The 15,905-nt window shown below is 47.1% G+C and overlaps 1 protein-coding gene across 2 annotated transcripts; it reads left to right on the forward strand.

Annotated features, from left to right (window-relative positions):
- Positions 1-15,655, forward strand: PRPF19 (pre-mRNA processing factor 19). Of its 2 annotated transcripts, XM_025358412.1 has the most exons (16): positions 1-239; positions 2,700-2,849; positions 3,026-3,102; positions 3,687-3,828; positions 3,912-3,985; positions 4,102-4,164; positions 5,022-5,063; positions 5,193-5,267; positions 5,633-5,708; positions 5,871-5,980; positions 7,240-7,395; positions 7,661-7,730; positions 7,963-8,048; positions 8,318-8,488; positions 8,640-8,745; positions 15,135-15,655. In XM_025358412.1, exons 1-16 carry the CDS (start codon positions 221-223, stop codon positions 15,230-15,232), a joined length of 1,515 nt encoding a protein of 504 aa, XP_025214197.1. In that variant the 5' UTR covers positions 1-220; the 3' UTR covers positions 15,233-15,655. The 2 variants fall into 2 exon arrangements, with proteins under 2 accessions (XP_025214197.1, XP_025214196.1); XM_025358411.1 differs by lacking the exon at positions 15,135-15,655 and having other exon boundaries at positions 8,640-9,039.
- The last annotated feature ends 250 nt before the right edge of the window (positions 15,656-15,905 follow it).

A 15,905-nucleotide genomic window follows, 5' to 3' on the forward strand; every position in this document is an offset into this window, starting at 1 on the left:
GCATTCTGGGAAAGGTCTATTTCCGTTAGGTGCTGGAGGCAGTGGCGCGCGGCTGTCCGCATTCCCACGTGAAGCGCTACGCGAGCATCGCTCGACTGGCGGCTCCCAGCTCGCAGCTGAGCAGTCCCGGCAGCAGCGGGGGACCGGAAGTGGCTCGCGGAGGCTCAGAAGCCAGTCCCGGAGTCCGGCGTGTGGCGCCTGGGAGCGCGGCAACGGCGCCATGTCCCTAATCTGCTCCAGTGAGTGTTGCCTGCGGCCGAGCGCGGGTCGCAGGAGGCCGGAGAGCGGCGCTGGAGCGTGTGCGGGCCACTGCGGCGCCGGGGCCGGGGCCGGGGTGGAGGCGGGAATGGGGCGCTCCAGAGGCAGAGCGGCGGCCTGTCAGCCCCGGAGCCCTCCCCTCGGAGCGGGGTGCATTTGCGCAGTGCTCCGCAGTTTATATAGTGCCGGAGGTTTATTGTCGCAGGCATTACTGAGGCAGGTCGCCTCATTCTACCGAGTGGAAACAGGCCTGGACAGAGGGAGCTGGTGCAGGGGAAACAGCCTTGATGTAAGAGTCGGAAACCCGAGGTCTTGTCCAGGGTCCGCCTCCTGTTGGCTTTGTGAATTGGCTTAAGGCTCTGTGCCTCGGTTTCCCCATCTGCAAAATGGAGAGCATTGCACTGGATATTTTGTGAGGCCTTGCTCGGATAGTCGCAGCTTTTGCAATTTGTAAAGGTCACATGATGAGTTAGAGGTAGGCAAGGCTGGCAGCTAGGTATATGGCTTCCAGCCTTACAGTGTATGACTAATTAAAAACAGCGCACATTTATAAAGCCCTTATTGGTTTACAACGCGCTTCCAAGTCTAGGATCTCATTTTATCCTCACAAGAATTCCCTAAAGGAGAAAAGATCCTGGTGTTGCAAATGAGGAGGCAAGGCTCAGAAAGAGCGGGGCTTATCTAAGAATGCGTAGCTAGTCAGTGGCAGAGCTGGGTGACGTAGTTAGGTTACACGGAGTTTGGACCATGAATCCATGCTTTTTCCGTACCTTCCACTATCTTTCCCTTTGCTATTTTATCATGACGTACATACGTTTTCCTTTCCCTTTTCGTTGTTTCATCAGATTACTCGTTTCCCCTCCCTTTTGCTATTCACCTCCGTCTCTTCTCAGAACCTGTACGTTGATCCAGAGAGGGGGAAGAAGGAAGGGAAATGATGGAAAAGGAATCCCTCACATTGAAGAAATTACAGCTCGCAAAGTACCTTCACATTCATTGTTTCCTTCCAGTCTTGGGAAAGCTCTCTTTTACGTTCCCCAGCACTATCTTTCCTGGCAGGGTTCACTCATTCGTTAGATGTTTACCGAGTGCCCCGGGGGCATCTGCATTGTACTGGAAGTGAGAGACCAGCTGTAATCCTTATCCTCAAGGGGCGCACAGTCTACGCAGGCAAGAGTGTAAATGATACCTCTGTTGCGGGTTGTTGTGAACATGAATTACTGTACTGTATGCCTAGAATTGTGCTTGGCACATAGACATGTGCCATGTAAATATTTTTATTGTAATGATTGCCACTTTGCTCCTTGGAATCTTCCAGGTGATAAGTGTCTGCCTGTATCCTAATCAGTTGACTGGTAGCTGGCAGACCTCAATAGCTTCAGGATGGGGACTGGTCACCCAGAAAGACTAAAGGGTATTAGAAAGTTGGGATTTTCAGTCGTACCCACCACTTACCTGGGGAACGAGAGGGGCTGAAGTTGTCACTAGTGACCAGTGATTTATTGAATCATGCCTTTGTAATGAAGTTTTCATAAAAATACAAAAGGGCAGGATTCAAAGAGCTTCTGTATAGCAGAACATGTGGGCGTTCCTGGAGGGTGGGGTGCCCAGGGAGGGCATGGGAAGCTCTGTACTCCTTCTCCCATACCTCATCCTGTGCACCTCTTCATCTATACCCTTTGTAATATCCTTTATAATAAACTGGTCAACATAAGTGTTTCCCACAATTCTGTGAGTCACTGTTGCAAATTAATTGAACCCAAAAAGGGGGTCATGGGAACCCTGATTTACAGCTGGTAGATCAGAAGAACAGGTCAAACAACCTGGAGCTTGCGATTGGCATCTGAAGGGGTGGGGGAGTCTGGTGGGACTGAGACCTCAACCCGTGTGATCTGACACTATCTCCAGGTACCTGGTGTCAGAATTGAATTGGGGGACACCCGGATGGTCACATCTGAGGTCACAGAAGTATTTTGTTTTGTGAGAGACTAGGAGAAACTGAGTTTGTTGTTCCTATATTCTCAGACTTTATAATTTCTTTGATAATCCCTCTGGAGCTATAGACTAAGATGGATGGAAGGGATTTGAATGGCTTCATGTGTGTCTCCATGTCATGGAGTAAACTGTATTCATAGAGTACACAATCATTGTTCAGATATTAGGTGGCGATAATGGACTGCTGTTCTCTAGGTGCTTGGCACATAGTAGTTGTTAATAATTATTTGTTGACTATCTGATTGTCAGGAGACTAAAGGAAAAGCTAGTTCCACAGCTGGCAAGCATTCTGGGGCCAGTACAAAACTGGCTTAGGGTCAGATGTCTTGCTTTTTGCTAGTTGATTGTGAGGATGCTTAGTCTTGTTGGGGCTGATAGCAGATGAGGAATCCTCTAGGCTCAAGATTGCCTTCACTCCAAGCTCACTGCCGGCCTTTTCTCTACAGTCTCTAATGAAGTGCCGGAGCACCCATGTGTGTCCCCTGTCTCTAATCATGTTTATGAGCGGCGGCTCATTGAGAAGTACATTGCAGAGAATGGTACCGACCCCATCAACAACCAGCCTCTCTCCGAGGAGCAGCTCATCGACATCAAAGGTGCCTATTGGCTGCCTTAGTCTAGGGCCATCTTAGCTCAGAGCCTGAGAGGATGGGAGGTGGTGCCAGTGCACTGGAGGAGGAGATGGTGGGCTGTTTATGGCTAAAAGGAAAAGATGTGATGGCAGGGGAGGTCCCTGGGTTATGCTCTTCATACCTACTTTCCCTTTCGGCAGTTGCTCACCCAATCCGGCCCAAGCCTCCCTCAGCCACCAGCATCCCGGCCATTCTGAAAGCCTTGCAGGATGAGTGGGTGAGTTCCTGCAAGAGAATCAGCATCTTCCCCACTTGAAGAGAATGCATCGCTGAGTTAGGACTTGGGGGTGGGAAGGATGGAGCATTATTTGGATAATCATCATCAGGGTTTTGTGACATCAGGGTTTTGTTTTATTCTTTGTTGTATCCCCAGCACTGAGAGCAGCGCCTGGTACGTAGTAGGTGCTCTAGAATTACGAACTGAATGATTGAATACATCCTGCAGGACTGTCTGGCACAGTGCCTGACACAAAGAGGGCAATCAATAAATAGCAGCAGCAGCAGTGTTGTTATCCTCTTTTAGAGAGGTGACGGCATGACAGCTGGAATTTGCCAGTAAATTAGGGAAGGTGGGGATGGGAAAGAGCTGACTCCCACTCCTGTCTGTGTGCCCAGTGTTTGGCTTGGGGTAGGAGCTCAAGAGTGTCTGCTGGCACATTCATGGTGCTCGGATATTGTTTGGGTCACTGATACTGGTCTAGGCTGTGGGATAGGAAGCAGCATCCTCTCCCCAAGAGCTGGCTCCACTGGGTGCTCCCTGCGCCCCCCGCCTCAGCTCACAGTAATATTTGCCTCTCCCAGGATGCAGTCATGCTGCACAGCTTCACTCTGCGCCAGCAGCTGCAGACAACCCGCCAAGAGTTGTCGCACGCTCTGTACCAGCACGATGCCGCCTGCCGTGTCATTGCCCGTCTCACCAAGGAAGTCACTGCTGCCCGAGAAGGTGCAGCCTGCCCCCTGCCATCCCCCACCCTGGGCTGGTTCTGCTTTGTAATATCCCATTTCTAACATCGTCTTTTCTCTCAGCTCTGGCTACCCTGAAACCACAGGCTGGTCTCATTGTGCCCCAGGCTGTGCCAAGTTCCCAACCAAGTGTTGTAGTAAGTGTCCCCCTTCCCTTACCACAGCCCATTTGTGTGCAGTGGCCCACAGAGCTGTCCTTATGTAGGTGTCTTTGGTGCTCTGTGCCCCTCACCCTCACCTTTCTTCTCTTCAGGGTGCGGGTGAGCCAATGGATTTGGGTGAGCTGGTGGGAATGACCCCAGAGATTATTCAGAAGGTAAGTCCTGCTCTCACCTGGTGGGAGTGCTGATGGGCCCTTACTTTTCCCCATCTGTCTGGAGTCCATCGTGACTAAAATCGCTATGCTTTTGGGAGTTGAGTGGTGCAGAGCGTGAATTCTGGGCCCAGATTGCCTGGGTTTGTATTTTGATGCCACTACTTGTAAGCTACATGACCTTGGCTTCCTTAGCCGATTTCCAAGTCTCATTTCTGTAGCTTCTAAACTGAGAATATAATAATATCCACTTTATAGGCTTGATGTGGGAATCTAAACGATTTAATTACTGATAAGTGCACCTTTTAGCCCTTATTGTTTTGGGTATTATTTGCAGATAGTAAACTACTTTTATATATTTTCTTGCTTTTTTTCTATGAGGGCGATAGGACTGGAATTATAATCCTTATTTTACAGATGAAAGACACATCAGAGGCAGAGCTGGGCTCCTGATTGCAAGTCCAGTGGGATTCTCATTTGCAGGGCTTTTTAGTGTCTTTCTGAGCAGTTCAAATTGTCAGCATGTGTCTGAGCCCTTGGCTGAGTGGCATGTAGACCTATGGGAGCTCTACAGTCCTGGCCTCTATTCCTGCTCTGCTATTTATCACCTCTGCAACCTTGGGCAATTGACTTCACTTCTCTGAGGCTCAGTGTCTGCAGCTGTAAAACAAGGTCATCAACACCCCCCTTATAAAGCTGGGATGGAAGTAAGAAGAGAGAATGCCTTTAAGCCTGTAATGTAGAAATTGGCAGATAGCAAGTTCTGGGTGTTGCTTGTGAAAGCACAGATGTGACCAGCATCCAATGTGCTTTTCTCCTTGCAAGATAATTTGTCTCACATTGAGCCTGTTCTTCCCCAGCTTCAAGACAAAGCCACTGTGCTAACCACGGAGCGCAAGAAGGTGAGTTCTCTTTTGAAGCCAGGAGAAAGAGCTGGCCTGGTGGGAGGCAGTTGACCCCTTAGGAAAAAGGGGGCTGGCTGATCTTGGATTCATTGCTGCTCTACTTTGGGGGCTTTTTCATTTTCTCAGAGAGGGAAGACTGTGCCTGAGGAGCTGGTGAAGCCAGAAGAGCTCAGCAAATACCGGCAGGTGGCGTCCCACGTGGTGAGTGTCTGGGTCTTCACTGTCTTGGGGACAGCCCTCCTGTTTTGTGTCTGGGGTGGGCGGGCCAGCATGGGGAGTGCTGAGTACAGAGCTGTCCCGGGCTCCTGGCACTGTTCCTGGCGCTGTTTCTTGCCTGGGCTGCTGAGCTGTCAGGGCTCCTCTTCCTGCCCAGTTGTGGGTTTCCCAGTGATGCAGTGAAGGAGTTACCGCACCAGGCAGATAGCCAAGAGATATGGATAAGGAGTAGAAGTAACTCTTGCTGCCCTGAGAACATGGGTGACTGGGGATGGCAGTAGGGGAGACCTGTGGCTTTGTGGCCTGCTGTGATTTGGCTGTGACAGGGTTTGGTGTGTCTCTCTGCAAAGGGGTTGCACAGTGCCAGCATTCCTGGGATCCTGGCCCTAGACCTCTGCCCGTCTGACACTAACAAGATCCTCACTGGTGAGAGTCTGGGCCTAGCCCAGCAGGCCAAGGTGGGGAGGGGCAGCAGGGAATTTGCATGCGCCTTGTCCTCTTCATGGGCATGGGGACAAAAGCATTTCCTTCAGCAAAAGGGCCTGGGTGGGCCTGACTCATTGTATGGTCTCTTTGGGTCTTCTCCAGGTGGAGCAGATAAAAATGTCGTTGTGTTTGACAAAAGTTCGGAACAAATCCTGGCTACCCTCAAAGGCCATACCAAGAAGGTCACCAGCGTGGTGTTTCACCCTTCCCAGGTAAGGGGTTCTTGCCACCTTTGGTTCTTCTTTCCTTGGCTGTTGTTTGTCCCTCACCCCCCTGCTGTCTCTGTGAAGTGGGGCTGAGAAAGAGCGCTGACTCCTTAGTGGGCACTTGGAAGGGCTTCACTTTGGAGTTGTGGAGATTGCCCTTCACTCTGCGTGAGACCTTCTAAAGCAGTGGTCTTCCAGCCAGGGAGAGAAGGGAAATGTGTAGTTTGACAAGCATATTCATTGAAAAGTTTTATATTAGGGAAAGAAAAAATCTTATAGTGTTCGTCATATAAACTACAGAAAACAAAGCTCAACTCAATCTCAACTCACAGGTATGAGGAAGACAGGTGTATTTGCTTTCTCATGACCCTCCGAGATGGGTAAAAGTCATGTTGACTATTGAAAGTGGTGTGGGTTGTAAATAGAACCTCTGGTTTACAGGGTAAAGGTAACTCATGGGACTGGATTAATGATATTATGGGATTCGAATTTCAAGCCTAAGACAGTTTGGGTTTGGAGCTGCAGGACAGTGGTTGGTTTAGTGCTTCCCAGTCGAGCTTTCCCTTGGACCTTAGGGAAATGAGAAATATAAGAATGACATGGTGAATTTTTCATGACTAAATTACTCAAATCGAGAGCACTGTTTTCTTGCTTATGGGGTATTAATAGTTAGGTCTCATGAAATTGTATTGATAAAGATGGTAGTTATTTTTGCCTTGTGGCTTTTAATATCCTAACTAAACAAAAAATTGGTGAGTGACACGAAATTCTTTCCCTGCCCCAAATCTTTTGGAAAACTAACTTACCCTGGAAATCCATAAATGTGGGATGCCCTGAAATGTAGCCATGCAGCCCCTTTGAGTCCCAGTACTGCCCAGACCTGTGCCATACAGTACAGTAGCAATTAGCTACATGTGGCTACTTAAATTTCAATGAAATAGAATAAAAAATTCAGTCCCTCAATTGTACTAGCTACATTCTTCCTTTGGTCCTGGAAATGGGAAAATTGCTCTCTGTTGCAGTTAGCCTTTTTACCACTAGATGGCGAGGACGCCTCCACAAGCCCTGATGCTGTATGAGTTACGACTTTAATAGCGTTTACCATTGGCTGTCGTGGGCACCATTGGGTGGGTAGGTGGTTCCAGGGAGGGCAGGGCTGAAAGGTGAAGCAATTGTTGGTAGTTTTGGGCATCCCCTGCCCCCTTTTATAACATTGTTTTGTTCTGTGTCTCCTCTCTGACTCTGATACTCTGTTTTCCTTGTAGGACCTGGTGTTTTCTGCTTCCCCCGATGCCACTATCAGGATTTGGTCGGTCCCCAATGCCTCTTGTGTACAGGTGGTTCGGGCCCATGAGAGTGCTGTGACAGGCCTCAGCCTCCATGCCACTGGTGACTATCTCCTGAGCTCCTCCGATGATCAGGTGCGGTCCCAGCCAGTGCCCTGGAGAGGCCTGCTGGTCCCCAAGCTTGAACATCCTGGGTGGCGGGAACATCTTCCCACCCCAGCTGGTTCCCCAGAACCTCAAAGGAGAATGTTTCCTCTCTGCTGGGAGGTGCTAGGTTTGCCAGGGTTTACCAGACCAGGGGCTCTGTCTACCTGAAAGGCCACCAAAGCCTGGGACCCACTTTCTCACTGACTCCATTCTCTCTCTCTCTCTCTCTCTCTCTCTTTTTTTTCCCCCCCAGTACTGGGCTTTCTCTGACATCCAGACAGGGCGTGTGCTCACCAAGGTGACAGATGAGACCTCTGGCTGCTGTAAGTTGCCTCATAGGCGCTCAGCCTTTTTGTTTGCTATTTATCATTTACTTTTACATTTTATTTAGTCGTTTGCTTATTTGTTCTAAAGATACATTTACCATCAGCACCTGCCTAGTGCAGGCTTTGTGCTGGGTGCACTGAGGACCGTGAAGAACAAGGAACCTAATTTTGCTGCTCTTAGTCTCTCCCTGGTGGGCTCTGACCACAGGTCCGTCTTCCTCCTCCACAGCTCTCACCTGTGCACAGTTCCACCCTGATGGACTCATCTTTGGCACAGGAACCATGGACTCTCAGATCAAGATCTGGGACTTGAAGGTAGGACACGGTGGGCCTCCATCTGAGGCCCAGGGCCGGAGCGGGTGTTTGTGACAACGTGGTGCTGATGAGGTGCTTGTGGCACCTGGCACTGAAGGGGCCATCGCTGGCTATGCCTGTGTGATACGATGGTGTGGTCTGGGGGGGTCCCGCTGGCTGGCCTTCCTGGAAGGACAGTGAGGGACATCTCAGGTAGGGGTTTGGTGAGCTCCATTTTCTTCCTCTCATGATCTGTGGGTGACGTGTTTTACTACCCACCACCACTGTAGGAACGTACTAATGTGGCCAACTTCCCTGGCCACTCGGGCCCCATCACTAGCATCGCCTTCTCTGAGAATGGTTACTACCTGGCTACAGCGGCTGATGACTCCTCTGTCAAGCTATGGGATCTGCGCAAGCTTAAGAACTTTAAGACATTGCAGCTGGATAACAACTTCGAGGTATGCCCTTCCCCCGCCCCACCCAGCTTTCCATTGTGTCTCCTTGTTTGTCGATTATTTATTGAATTAATCTAATTGCTTCTGCTTATCCGCAATTGCCCCATAGTTTCTGTTCTCCTTGTGTGACCTTCTCTCTTTCTGTTTCTGGCAGGTAAAGTCACTGATCTTCGACCAGAGTGGTACCTACCTAGCCCTTGGGGGCACGGATGTCCAGATCTACATCTGCAAACAATGGACGGAGATTCTTCACTTTACAGGTAGAGGCTGGTCCTGGGCTCCTGGGGTCTCTAGGTGCCCAGGCCCGGAGGGAAGCCTCACTGGGTTAGGAATTTCTAGGACTTGCATGAATTTACCTAAGCAGCTTTCGGTTACCACCTGAGGCAGAGCTTTATGGCTAAGGAAGCAGACTGAGTCAGACTGCGTGGCAGTGGATGCTAGTAGTCGCTCTGCCACTTCATGCCCTGTGGCATTGGGCAGGTTACTGAAGGGAGAGAAAACTCCTCCCTCTGAAGGTTTGATAACTGAATCTAAAATCAATGAACATTAGGCAGAGTGACAGGAGGAAAGCCATTTTAATGACGTGCATATGCATGGGAGGCCCACATTATATTAGACCTGCAGAAAGGTCAGATGATTGAAGCTTATATAGTCTATATATCCCTTAATAATGGGGATATGTTCTGAGAAATGTCTTGTTAGGTGATTTCGTCATGTGTGACCATTGTAGGGTGAACTCACACGTATCTGAGTGGTGTAGCCTGCTACACACCAAGGCTGTTGCTATAACCTTAGTGTAGTCTATTACTGCTCCTGGGCTGCAACCGGTACAGCATATTACATGTAGTGAGTACAGTTATAACACAGTGGTGAGTATATGTGTATCTAAACCAATCTAAACATAGAAAAGGTTCAGTAAAAATAAGGTAGAAGAGATTTTTAAAAAATGGTACACTGGTATATTGCCTGCCATGAATGGAGCTTGCAGGACTGGAAGTTGCGTTCAGTGAGTGAGTTGTGAGTGAATGTGAAGGCCTAGGACATTACTGTACGCTGCTGTAGACTTCATAAACACAGTGCATTTAGGTTTTACTAAATTCATAAACAGCTTTTTCTTCAGTAATAAGCCTTAACTGACTTTTACTTTATAAACTTAAAAAAATGGATTATTTTGTAATAACATTTAGCTTAAAACAAAAACACATTGTACAGCTGTACAAAAATATTGTCTCTCTACATCCTTATTCTATAAGCTTTTTTCTGTTTTCTAATTTTTTTAATTTTTATTTTTTACTTTTTAAACTTTTCTTGTTAAAAACTAAGACACAAGCACACATTACCCTAGACCTACACAGGATCAGGATCACCAACTGTGTTAGTCCGTTCTCATACTGCTGTGAAGAACTGCCTGGGTAATTTATAAGGGAAAGAGGTTTAATTGACTCCCAGTGACTGGGGAGGCCTCAGGAAACTTACAGTCACAGCAGAAGGGAAAGCAAACACATCTTTCTTCACATGGTGACAGGAGAGACAAATGCTGAGCAAAGGGGGTAAAGCCCCTCATAAAACCATCAGATCTCGTGAGAACTCACTATCATGAGAACAGCATGGGGGTAACCACCCCCGTGATTCAATTACTTCCCACTGGCTCCCTCCCACAACACGTGGGGATTACGGGCACTACAATTATAAGTGGAAAGAGTATACTTAAAATAATACCCAAAAAAGTATAGGATAGGCATACCTTGTCTTATTGCATTTAGCTTTATTGTACTTTGTGGATACTTTGCTTTTTATAAATTGAAGGTTTTTGGCAACCTTGCCCCGAGCAAGTCTGTCAGTGCTGTTTTTCCAACAACATGTGTTCACTTTGTGTCTGTGTGTCAAATTTTGGTAATTCTCACAGTATTTCAAACTTCATGATTTATTGTGTCTGTTATGGTGATCTCTGATTAATGATCTTTGATGTCGCTATTGTAATTGTTGGGGGGGCGCCATGAAATGTGCCCATATAAGATACTAAATTTAATCGATAAATGAAATGGTGTGTGTGTTCTGACCACTCCACCCACCAGCCATTCCCCATCTCTCTCCCTCTCAGACCTCCCTGTTCTCTTAGACACAACAATATTGAAACTAGGCCAGTTAATAACCGTATTATGGTCTCTCTGTGTTCAAGTGAAAGAAAGTGTCCCATGTTTCTTACTTAAAACTCAGAGCTAGAAATGATTGAGCTTAGTGAGGAAGGCATGCAAAAAGCCAAATAGGCTAAAAGCTAGGCCTCTTAACGCCAAATATTAGTCAAGTTATGAAAGCAAAGGAAAATTCTTGAAGGAAATTAAGAGTGCTACTCCAGTAAACACACGAATGATAAGAAAGCAGAACAACCTTATTGCTGATACGGAGAAAGTTTCAATGGTCTGGATAGATCAAACCAGCCACAACATTCTCTTAAGCCAAACCGTAATCCAGACCAAGATCCTAACTCTTGAATTCTATGAAGGCTGAAAGAAAAGTCTGAAGCTAACAGAGAGGTTGGTTCATGAGGTTTAAGGAAAGAAGCCATCTCCATAACAGAAAAGTGCACGGTGAAGCAGCAGATGCTGATGTAGAAGCTGCAGTAAGTTATTCGGAAGACCTAGCTGAGATCATTGACGGGGGCTACACTCAAAAGATTTTCAGTGTAGATGGAATAGGCTTCTATTGGAAGAAGGTGATATCTAGAACTTCCACAGCTAGAGAGAAGTCGATGCCTGGTGTCCAAGCTGCAAAGATCAGAGTGATTCCCTTGTTAGGGACTCATGCAGCTGGTGATTTTACATTGAAGCCAAAACTCATTTAGCATTCTGAAAATTGTAGCACCCTTAAGAATGCAGGGCTAAATCTACTCTGCCCGTGCTCTGTAAATAGAACAACAAAGTCTGGATGACAACACGTCTGTTTACAGCATGGTTTACTGAATGTTTTTTAAGCCCACCATTAAAAGGTACTGTTCAGGAAAATAGAGTCCTTTCAAAATATCACAGTGCACCTCATTACCCTAAAGCTCAGATGCAGATGTTTCATGCCTGCTAACATCTAATCTTCAGCTTATGGATCAAGGAGTAATTCTGACTTTCAAGTCTTATTACTTAAGAAATATGTTTTATAAAATTATAGCTGCCATGGATAGTGATTCCTTTGATGGATCTGGACAAAGTAAATTGAAAATCTGGAAAGGATTCACCATTCTACATGCCCTTAAAAGCATTTGTGATTCATGGGAGGAGGTTAAACTATTAACATAAAGAGGAGTTTGGAAGAAATTGATTCCAACCCTTCAACCCTCATGGATGACTTTGAGGGATTGAAGACTTCAGTGGAGGGGGTAACTACAGATGTGGAGGAAATAGTAACAGAACTAGAATCCGAATGGAGTCTACAGCTGTGACTGAATTGCTGCAGTCTCATGTTAAAACTTTAATGGATGAGGAGATGTTAGGGATGACCAAAGAAAGTGGTTTCTTGATGGAATCTACTCCTGGTGAAGATGCCGTGAACATTGGTGAAATGGTAATGAAGGATTTAGAATATTACATAAACTTAATTGATAAAGCAGATGCAGAATTTGAGAGGATTGGTTCCAGTCTGAAAGTTCTGCTGTGGGTAAAATGCTATCAAACAGCATCCATCACAGAGAAATCTTTTGTCAAAGGAAGAATGAAACGATGTGGCAAACTTCATTGTTGTCTTATTTTGAGAAATTGCCACAGCCACTTCAGCCTTCAGCAGACATCACCCTTGTCAGTTAGCAGCCATGAGCATCAAGGCAAGACCCCGCTGGTGGGTCTTGGAAAAAGATTACAACTCTCTGAAGTGTCTGATGGTTGTTAGCATGTTTTGGCAATAAAGTATTTTTGATTAAGGTATGTACATTGTTTACTAGACATAATGTTATTACACACTTAATAGACTACAGTATAGTGTAAACATAACATTTTTTTTGAGATGGAGTCTCTATCGCCCAGGCTGGAGTGCAGTGGCACGATCTCAGCTCACTGCAACCTCCACCTCCTGGGTTCTAGCACAGGTGTGCACCATCACACCCAGCTAATTTTTGTATATTTAGTAGAGACGGGGTTTCCCCATGTTGGCCAGGCTGGTTTTGAACTCCTGACCTCAAGTGATTCACCTGCCTTGGCCTCCCAAAGTGCTGGGATTATAGGCATGAGCCACCATGCCTGGCCAACATAACTTTTATATGTACTGAGAAACCAAAAAAATTTGTGTGCCTTGCCTTATTGCGTATTTGCTTTATTGGTGGCCTGGAGCTGAACCAGCAATATCCCTGAGATATGCTTATACATAAACCAGTAACGTAGTTATTTGTACTGTACCTAATTGTGTTATACATTTTTTTTTTTTTTTGATATGGAGTCTTGCTCTGTCACCCAGGCTGGAGTGCAATGGCTCGGTCTTGGCTCACTGCAACCTCCGCCTCCCGGGTTCAAGTGATTCTCCTGCCTCAGCCTCCCTAGTAGCTGGGACTACAGGCATGTGCCACCACATCTGGCTAATTTTTTTTTTTTTGTAGTAGAGATGACGTTTCTCTATGTTGGCCAGGCTGGTCTCAAACTCCTGACCTCATGATCTGCCTGCCTTGGCCTCCCAAAGTGCCGGGATTACAGGCGTGAGCCACCGCGCCCAGCTGTTGTACTTTTATACAACTGCAAGTGTAATAGTTTTGTTTATACCTGTATCCCCACAAACGTGAGTAATGCATTGCACGGTGACATGAAGATGTTTATGACATCACTTGGTGATAGGAATTTTTCAGCTCCACTGTAATCTTATGGGACCATTGTGTGGTCCATCGCCGACATGTCATTATGTGACACATGACTCTATGGCATCCTGAGCTGCAGAAGGGAGTAGGGGCCTAAGGCTTCTAGGGGGTGGTGGTGACACAAGTTGTGTAGGGGGATGGGGAGGAAGTGCACTACAGAGTCTCTCAGGTAATAAAAGTTGTCTCAGAGCAGACCTTAGATAAATAATGCATGATAGTATGTGACAAAGACTGGCATCTAGTCTTCTCTCTTGTGAGACCAGTTCATTTTCCCTGGTTGAGATTCCCAGGGAGGAGATTCATGATGTTCTTTTCAGATGATCTGCCCTTAGATAGAGAAAGAGGGGCAAGAAACAGGAGGGCAGGACATGGTCAGAGAGACCTTGGTTCAGAGCCCTCAGCATGTCAAACCACCATACTTTGGGGTATTGTTTTCTGAGATCCAACATTACTTAACCTCTCTGGAGCCTCAGAAAAGTGGGAGTGGTAACAGTACAGACTCAGTGGGGTTGTTGAGGTTTAGATGAAAATACATACAAGTGCTCCTTGACATACGATGGAGCCACATCCTGATAAATCCATCATAAGCTGAAAATACTGCAAGTCGAACCATGGTAGATCGGGGACTGTCTGTGAATACATAGGTCAGATCAGTGTCTGGCACATAGTCAGGATTTGCAGTTGTACTTACTCAGCATTGGGTCTTAGTATGTTGTGGGACAGAGCAGTGAATAAGACAGATCCGATTTGGGCACTGATGTAATTTATAGTCAGGTTAGAAAGGCAAATGTAGATTAATTTCACACATACACATTTAATTGCAATTATAAGTGCTACAGAAGAAAAGTATGAGATGGTGAGAGAATGGATAACAGGGTTTCTAACCTAGCAGTTATGTGGCCCTGGGTACGTGACTTTCCCTTTCAGAGCTTTAGCTCCTTCATCTAGAAAATGGGAATATTGGCATAGCTTTGCAGAGTGTGACAGCTGGTGTTGTGGAGGTGGCATGCTAATATGCTGGTTAACAGGGTGCCTGATGCTCACTTAAGATGCTGCGTGAATGGGAGCTACTGCTGTGTTTGTTGATGAAATTCTCGTCCTCAGTAGCAGGTTGTGAGCAGGATACAAGATACTTCTTCTTGCCCTGTATTCTCCCGAGCCCTGCTCAGTGTGTTTGTGTAACAAAGGTGTCCATCCTAACAGTATAACTCACCAGTTGTCACCCCGTACTGTACCTGGTGTTTTGATTCGGAGCTGAGTTAGGTAGCTGAAAATACAGCGTGAACTTTTTAATGGGGAGTTCGTTGACTCCAGGTGTGATCCTAAATCTAGAAGGAATTTGGCCAGATGTTCATGAATTTCCTGAGTCCCATGAGGAATGTTGCCCAGCCCCATCTGCCCCTTATCTGGTCCTGCTCTGTGTTAGGGGCCTGAGCGCTCTGGGGTTAGAACCCTATGAGCTAGAACATGCCGATGGACTGTTCCACTTACGAGCAAGGAGTGAGCCCTAAGCATAAACAAGCTGAGCTCTGAGGTTTTCAGCTAAACCTAGCCGAATTGCAGTTGCCCAGAAAGCTCTGGTGAGAAGGGAGCTGCATTGCTTTATTCATTCATCCTACCGGTGAAAAATGACAGGCACTGAGGGAGGCACTGGGGGTAGTGTGCAGGTCAGCCTAGGGAAAATACAGGAGCCTGTGGTGTGATAAATACTAATTAGGGAAGGCCTGATTGTTTGGGAACATGTTATTAGGGATCAGTGTTCAGACTAAAGGAGGATAAAGGAGGAAAAGCCTTCTCACAGTTGCCTCTTATCTTTCTCCTCAGAGCATAGCGGCCTGACCACAGGGGTGGCCTTCGGGCATCACGCCAAGTTCATCGCTTCAACAGGCATGGACAGAAGCCTCAAGTTCTACAGCCTGTAGGCCCTGGCCCTTCTGATGGAAGCTGGGCCTCATCTCAGTAGAGGGGTAGAAATAGGGTTTGGCGGGGTGGGGGGAATCTGGGGGGGGAGGGGGCTCTGTGGGGTGGGACATTCACATCATTTCACTCTGGTCTGAGTGGTGGCCTGAGAACCATGGTGGCATGGACCACCCTCATCCATGCACCTCCAGGCCCTATGGGAACGGATGTGGAAGGAAGAACTGTCACCCTCTAAAGGCCCAGGGCCTCTCCCTTCCTGTCGTCCAGTGGACGCGGTGGTGGCTGTTCCACACCCATTTTGTTGCAGTTCTGTGAGACAGGAGAGGCTGAGCCAAGGGAACTGTGAAGGGGATGGGCAGGAGGGCTGTGCAGGGTTTTGTAAGCAGCGATCTAGTTTCATTAAAAAAAGAAAACAATAAACATAACCACCTCCCTGTGTCTGTGTGCACCAGGAGCGCCCAGGGCTGGGAAGGTCAAGGGGAGGGAGCACACACTGGGGCACTGGCTTCCGGGAAGCCCGTCTTCCTTTCCTTTCACAGCTCTTACCCTTTTTTTTTTTTTTTTTTTTAATTGCACAGCAGAGATAAAAACAAATCTGCAGTTGAAATCTGCCATGTCCCTGCAGTTCTTGACGTTGAGTTTCAAGGCCTCAAGTCACTAGTCCTGCCACTTGCC

Source organism: Theropithecus gelada, chromosome 14, assembly GCF_003255815.1.
Source record: "Theropithecus gelada isolate Dixy chromosome 14, Tgel_1.0, whole genome shotgun sequence".
NCBI classification, from domain to species: domain Eukaryota; kingdom Metazoa; phylum Chordata; class Mammalia; order Primates; family Cercopithecidae; genus Theropithecus; species Theropithecus gelada.

What these genes read in the sequence shown, in the direction of transcription:
- PRPF19 (XM_025358411.1), top strand. An exon ending in TAACCACGGAGCGCAAGAAG is followed by an intron (nt 5,064 to 5,192) that starts GTGAGTTCTCTT and finishes TCATTTTCTCAG; the next exon opens with AGAGGGAAGACTGTGCCTGA. An exon ending in TCAAGATCTGGGACTTGAAG is followed by an intron (nt 8,049 to 8,317) that starts GTAGGACACGGT and finishes CCACCACTGTAG; the next exon opens with GAACGTACTAATGTGGCCAA.